At 41.5% G+C, this 7,370-nt stretch overlaps 1 protein-coding gene across 1 annotated transcript in view; it reads right to left on the bottom strand.

Moving 5' to 3' along the window:
* BDH1 (3-hydroxybutyrate dehydrogenase 1) overlaps positions 1-6,546 on the bottom strand; it is a 23,808-nt gene extending 17,262 nt beyond the window's left edge. The window contains 3 exon segments of the mRNA XM_006906193.1: positions 2,562-2,672; positions 3,354-3,426; positions 6,464-6,546. Coding sequence (XP_006906255.1) covers positions 2,562-2,672; positions 3,354-3,426; positions 6,464-6,546 — 267 coding nt within the window.
* Positions 6,547-7,370: the final 824 nt, after the last annotated feature.

Raw genomic sequence — 7,370 nt, forward strand, 5'->3', positions numbered from 1 at the left:
CAGGTAACCTGCTCGGAGACTCCCCATTATCCTAGCCAAGACTCAGACTGCACTGCAGTCAGAAGCTCTGCCTGCCTAATCCTCCTTTCTTCCAATTTCTTCCCACAGACCTGCATTGCAATTTAAAGGATTTCCCTGCACATACCTGCCCTGTTCCTCAGTAGCCGTTACAGACATTTCCCAAATCAGTCTCTTGGATATTTAATCCTATTGTGGCCTCTGCTTCTTGGAGAATCTAAGCTGAGACAACTACTTGGTAGCTTTGCTGTTTGTAATGGTGTGAATGCAGCAATTCTGAAGCTATTGTGTGTATTAACCATAGGATTAACCAAATGAGGATCAGAATTCTAACTGCAGGAGAAGAAAGAAACAAAAACAAAATGAGGAAAGCAAGAAAGGATGCTCTTGTGTTGAAATGGAATAGGAGGTCAGTATAACCTATGAATTATGTGTGCGGATGATATTTATAGGAAATGTAGATAAGAGATAAATAGATACAGATATAGTGTACGCATATGTATATATGTGTGTGTGGTTATTTATACATCTTCTAGCTCTGTCCACTGAGAAGGACAAAAAGCGGCAATGCCACATTAGCAATGAGCACACTTCATGGCCAGATGTTTGTTTCTAAATTCCATTTAAAAAAAAGGTAGAAACAGAGAAATGTATGTGAATGTTCATAGCAGCATTGTTCATAATAACTAAAATTCCAACTTTTTTACCCAAATATCCATTAAAAAGTGAATGAATTTTTAAATGTCGTATATCCATACAATCGAGTACTATCCAGCAATAAAAAGGAATGAACTATTGATAAGTTCTACAACATAGATGAATCTCAAAAACATTGTGCTAAGTGAAAGAAGTTTGACACAAAAGCCTGTGCACAGTATGATGGCATTCATATGAATAGTCCAGAATAGACAAATCAGAAAGAAGTGGCTGTCTAGGACTAGAGGTAGGTGTGGTAGGTGTGCAAATGGTCAAGCGAGAAATTTTGGAGAAATGGACATGTTGTAAAAGTGAACTGTGGTGATGGTTTCAGAACTCTCTAAGTTGGGGAAACTGTCCCCTAATTACTTTTGTAGCCTCATGTCCCAGTGTTTCCCTTCACATGCCCTGAATTCCACTGGATGCATTCCAAAAGAGCCCAGAAATAAACCCTCACATATATAGTCAAATGATTTTTTACTATTTAATGGGGGACAGAACAGTTGTTTCAGAAAATGGTGCTGGCAAAAGAATGAAGTTGAACCCTTACCTAACACCACGTATGGAAATTAAATCAAAATTAATCAAGGACCTAAATGTAAGACTAAAACAATAAAACTCTTAGAAGAAAACATAGGACAAAAGCTTCAAAACATTGGATTTGGCAGTGGTTTCTTGGACATGACACTAAAAGCACAGGTAACAAAAGAAAAATAGGCAAATTGGACTTTCTAAAAATTTTGAAATTTTGTACATCAAAAGATACAGAGTAAAAAGAGAACCCCAGAATGGAACAAAATATTTGGAAATCATATATCTGATAAAGGATTAAGATCCAGAATATATAGAGAACTTCTGAAACTCAACAACAAAAAACTAACCCAATTCAAAAATGGTCAAAAGACTTAAACATTTTTCCGAAGAAGACATACTCATGACCAATGAACACATGAAAAGATGTTCAACATCACTATCACTAGGGAAATGCAAATCAAAACTACGATGAGATACCACTTCACATCCGTCTACTATCAGAAAGAGAAAACAAAAAGTATTGGCAAGGATGTGGAGAAACTGGAACCCTTGTGCACCGTTGGTGGGAAGGTAAAATGGTACAACTACTGTAGAAAACAGTTTGACTATACCTCAAAAAATTAAAAATAGAATTACCATATGATCCAGCAATTCTACTTTTGGGTATACACCCAAAAGAATTAAAAGCAGGGTCTCAAGGAAATAGTTGTACACCCATGTTCACAGCAGCATTACTCGCAGTAGCTAAAACATGGAAGCTACCCAAGTGTCTATCAACAGATGAATGGAGAAGTAAAATGTAATATAATATGATATAATATAATTCAGACTTAAAAAAAGAAATTCTGTAATATGCCACAACATGGACAAACCGTGTAGACATATGCTAAGTAAAATAAGCCAGTCACAAAAAGATAAATACTGTATGGTTCTACTTACATGAGGTACTTAGACAATGTGAATATATTTAATACCACTGAACACTACACTTAAAAATGGTTAAGATGGTAAATTTTATATCACGCGTATTTTACTGCAATAAAAAAGAAAAAATGCCACAACATGGACAAACCATGTAGATATATGCTAAGTGAAATAAGCCAGTCACAAAAAGATAAATACTGTATGGTTCTACTTACATGAGGTACTTAGACAATGTGAATATATTTAATACCACTGAACACTACACTTAAAAATGGTTAAGATGGTAAATTTTATATCACGCGTATTTTACTGCAATAAAAAAGAAAAACGCCTTACAAAACAATGACCATGTGTGAAGGAAATACTAAGAAAGATGACCTGCCCCTTACCTTCATCAAGCATCCAGCAAACACAAGGAAGCCTTTCGAATGCAGATGCTTGGCCAAGGAGAACCCAAATCCAGAGTCACAGCCTGTAACCAGGACAGCTTTGCTGCCAACCTGTTTTAGAAGGTTAGACTCCACGTTAGGAACCAGGGTCTTGAAAGCAGAGTAATCAGGCCTCCTTTGGTCAGTAACAACTAGTACTCACTGAGTGGGCCAGGCCTGGCCCTCCCCACCTGGCTCTTTCTGTCTGGAGAAGCACCATAGTATAGTGGAAAAAGCTTAGACTCAGAATCAGGAAACCCGGTTCTAACCCAGGCTCTGCCATCAACTACTAATGTTGCTTGGGAAGTTATTTCTCCTTTCTGAACCTGTTTCCTCATCAGCTATCACCATTATCACCATCATCACGTCCAGTGTCATCGTCATTATTACTTGCCGTGAGCAAAGCACTGTGCATGCATTATTCTTATTTAACTCTAATAACTCCTTATAATAATTATGATTACTATACCATGTTATAAATGAGGAAACAGATATTTAATAAATATTCAATATACTTGGTGATAGAAGTGAAACAACTGAAATTGAAACCAGGCCTGAGAGATTCCAGAGTCTAAACTCTTAACCTGTAACTTATCTGATGAGAGGTTTGGGGGTGAGGGGTTAAGTGAGAAAGTGGCTCGAGTGTTCTGGAAGCTCCAAGGCCCTGCTCTGAGGGTGGCTCAGGACCTGGGGGCCCAGAGGGAAAGGCTCTAACCACCTGGCTGGTTACTAAGTAGCTGGGCTGCCACTCACCGGGTTCACCGCATTGGCCTAAGTGTGACAGCCCTCAGGGACAAAGGAGACAGAGTAAAACAGCCATGTGCGCCTGCAAGAGAAAAGGAAGCCATGAGCACAGGCTGCGGTCACACCCAGACCTTGTTCCTGGGGCAGAAGCAACTCAGAGTACCCACAGCCACCAGTGAGCAGCACTTGCTGTCTCCCCACCCCCAGCCCCCAAGGACAACCTGCTGGTACTACTGAGGAAAAGCTACTCTTTCCTTTAGGGTTGCTAGACTAGGAGACAGTGGGCCAGCAGTTGTAGTGACCATTACTGCCACTGTGTAGGAAGGACTTTCCAGTGATATAGCTTTGTTAACAAAGCCTTCTGCGAATTCCATGTCTTAATAACCCTTAGGTTTTATGCTGCTTCCTGACAGTTATTTTAATTAAACTTTTTATTTTGAAATAATTGTTGATTCATGTACAGTTAAGAAAGAATACAGAGAGATGCCCCATACCTTATACCCGATTTCCCCTAATGTTAGCATCTTGCAAAACTAGAGGACAATGTTAGCATCTTGCAAAACTAGAGGACAATATAACAACCCAGATGTTGACTTCCATACAGTGAAAATACATTTCTGTCACCACAAGAATCCCTCAAATGTTACCCTTTTATAGCCATACCCACTTCACTCCCACCCCACATCCTCTTTAACTACTAATCTGTCCTCCATCTCTATAATTTTGTCATTTCCAGAATGATATATAAATAGAATTTTACAATATGCAAACTTTTGAGATTGCGTTTTTTCGCGCTACATCATTCTCTGGCGATTCATCCCAATATGTTACATGTAGCAATAATTTGTTCCTTTATATCGCTAAGTCGTATCCAAAAGTGGAGGCTGTGCAGAGCAGGTAAGCAGAGCAGGTTGTCAGGTGTCAGGGTGGGGACCACATCCAGCCACTCTTAGGGGAGGTTTTCATCTGGATAGTGTGTACTAGGTGACTGCTGCTCTGAGGCAGGTACACATGGCAGGAGGGGGAGGTGGGTGTGGAGTGTGGTGCTCTGTTCAGGGCACAGAACAAATGGACACTATTCAAATGGGAGACCTGGATGCTGAATGAGAAACCAGAGGAGATGAGCAATGAAAAACATGCAGATGTAATGAGAAGTCAGGGTGGGGGGTATTGAGGTGGCATTAACATTAACTTTTTCAGTGTGAATACAAAGGGCAGACCCAGGAATAAGGGGGTGGCATTTACAGGAGAAAAGATTTCTGCTCTATATGAAGAAGGACTTTCCAATAGCACTGTCCTAAGACAGGAGGCCTACTGCAAAGGTACTGAGTGCCTCATGGCTGGAGATGGTCATGTAAAGGCTGTAAGGACACTTGTTACGGACACTATCACAGGATCCACCCACAAATGGGGACAGGAGTATTAGGCCCTTTCCAACTGAGATTCAAGAAAAATAATCAGGCCAAAGTTTTTCCCTACCTGAAGACCTCCTATCTGACCTAGGCACAGTGATCAACCCCCTTCCACCCTCCTCTCAGAGGTCTGGGTCTCCCTCCCAGACCTCTGCTGGCGCCCTTGCCCTGAGGACAGCTAAAGCATGCTGATGCAGCTCTGCCGCTGACCTCCCTGCCCCCAGGCCCTCCGCCTAACCAGATTATTTCTACAATCCTTCCAGAAGATTCAGAATCTCCCCGTGACAGCCTTTCTTTCTCCTCAAATGAGCCAGAAGCTTGACTAACTCCCCACTTCTCTTTGAGGATGAAATCTTTGTAAAAATATTTAACTTCCTTTGAGGTTATTTTCTCTTCTATAAAAAAATAATCTCCAGAAACCTCTAAAAACCACATTTCGGACAGATTTTGTCATTTCTATGAATCGCTCACTGAAAAAATTGCTGTAACTCACCTTTCTCAAAAGCTAGGCTCTGTTCCTTCTTCGATGAGATGTCCCCTCTGCTGGAAGGGCTATTTTAATGCTTCTTATATGGTGTCCTCTGGCAGTTGAAGCCCCATCTCCTATCAAGCTGCTATATTCAGTAGAAATGCTTTTATGCAAATGCTGCTAAAAGCCTAAATGCATGTTCTTCTAAACATATTTATTGGCATAGAAAATATCCATCAATTTTCTAGCTGCTGGGACTTTGAATTTAACCTGACAGTTAATTTCACTCCTCTCAAATATAAAAGAAAAAGGTATTATTTTTCCTCGCTCTGGCTGCGACAGAGGAAAATGAGGTGGCAGAGCGCACTGAATGTCCTTGAAAAAGGCAATCCTAGAAGCTCTCAAAGAGAGAGAGTTTGTTTAATTTGTACTTACTTAATGCTTTCTCTAAATCACACAAAGCAGTTCACTGAAGTCTCAGGACATTTTAGTTAACTGGTTTCATGTGTAAGATTTGAAAAGAGCAGTTATCCAGGCGATTAAAGTAATGAGACACATTAACATCCTACCCTGTGCCTCCTGATGTGATGCACTAAGAACGCACCACCTCACTTGGGTGGCATTCTTCCAAACATGCATACTTGAATCTAAACACGAAGATACCACATAAACTCAAACTGAGAGATGTTCTTCCAAATGTCAAGGTCAAGAACAACAAAGATTCAGGAACTGCCCCCAACAGGAAGAGAGTAAGGAGACACGACAACTAAACTCACTGTGGGACCCTGGTTTGTCTCCTGGGCCAGGAAAAGGTCCATGAATGGGTTATTTGGCAAAATTTGAATCAGGTATGTAGGTTAGTTAACAGTATTATATCAGCGGTAATTTCCTGGTTTTCATGATTGCACTGTGGTTTTGTAACATTAGGGGAAGTTAGGTGAAGAGGATACAGGAACCCTATGTACTATTTTTGCAACTTTCGTTCAAGTGTAGTTATTTCAAAATAAAAAGTTTAAAAACCATCTGATGAAAGATATCCTTCCGTGCCCTGTGTGCGCTGGGAGGTGTCAGTCGCCTGGGGACACCTTTGAGTTTCCTTTGCTGATAGACAGCAGGTATTGAGAGACACCTTTGAGAGTCAGGCCTATTGCCACTTTCATGATCATCCATGTGTAAGGAGCTCTGCTTTGCCCAGACAGCATGACCCTCAAGGCCACCTTCACCTTTCAGTTTCTTACTTCGTTCCATTTTCTCTGTCAGAGAAACTCAAGGTTTTCCCTAGGAGCTGTGACAGGGGTCTGGAGAAGCGGGTGGTCAACATTGTGGCTACAAGAGGTAGAATAGTAGGCCTCCTCCTGGCGGGTCCTGAAACACAAAATGCGCCCTCAGCATTGCCTCATTGTCTTCAGGGGTTTAGGCAAGAGTGGCCATTTCTCTTCCAGGTTGTGAAAGTCAAACTGGGCTCTGCCTGTTTAACCCAGGTCCAGTCATGGCAGCAGGCAGTCCCCTCCTGTACCTTCCTCTCAAACTGCAGTCTCATGTGATGGAAAGACTCAGGAGGCGAGGACATCTAGAAACCTGGGTTCTGGTTCTGGCTGTGCCGCCATCTCATTGGGTAATCCTGAACGAGTCATCACCCATCTGTAGCATGAAGAGGTTGAACCAGACGAGTGATCCTCAGGGATCCAACTCTATGAGCCTCATTCTCTTGTCTATGTTCCTCATATTCAGAAAATCATCAATCTGTGGTTATCTAGGACATCAGCCATCATTCTCAATTTGCCCATATGCTTCTGTGGGCAACTTTTCCAGCCCTGAACCAGGTATTATTTGACTCAGCTCTACACCTCTCTCTCTCACCCCACCAAATACACGGTGTGGTTCTAAGGCTGAATTCATCAGTAACTCATTATGGGATAGAGACTGGAGCTACAAAATCTGACAAGCTTTAATCAACCTAAACGAAAACACACACGCACAGTCTCTCCCACCACCCTCCCACCCCCTTTCAAGATTAAATCAATCTTATTGCAACAGGCCACGTATCACTTGGTTTCACCTCAAGGCTACGCAGCACCTTGACTACTTGTGATTATTAACTGTTGATCAGGGTGTCCATCTGTTGCCTTCCTGTTCTGCTTAACT

The sequence above is a fragment of the Pteropus alecto genome, unplaced genomic scaffold (assembly GCF_000325575.1).
Source record: "Pteropus alecto unplaced genomic scaffold, ASM32557v1 scaffold311, whole genome shotgun sequence".
Classification (NCBI taxonomy): domain Eukaryota; kingdom Metazoa; phylum Chordata; class Mammalia; order Chiroptera; family Pteropodidae; genus Pteropus; species Pteropus alecto.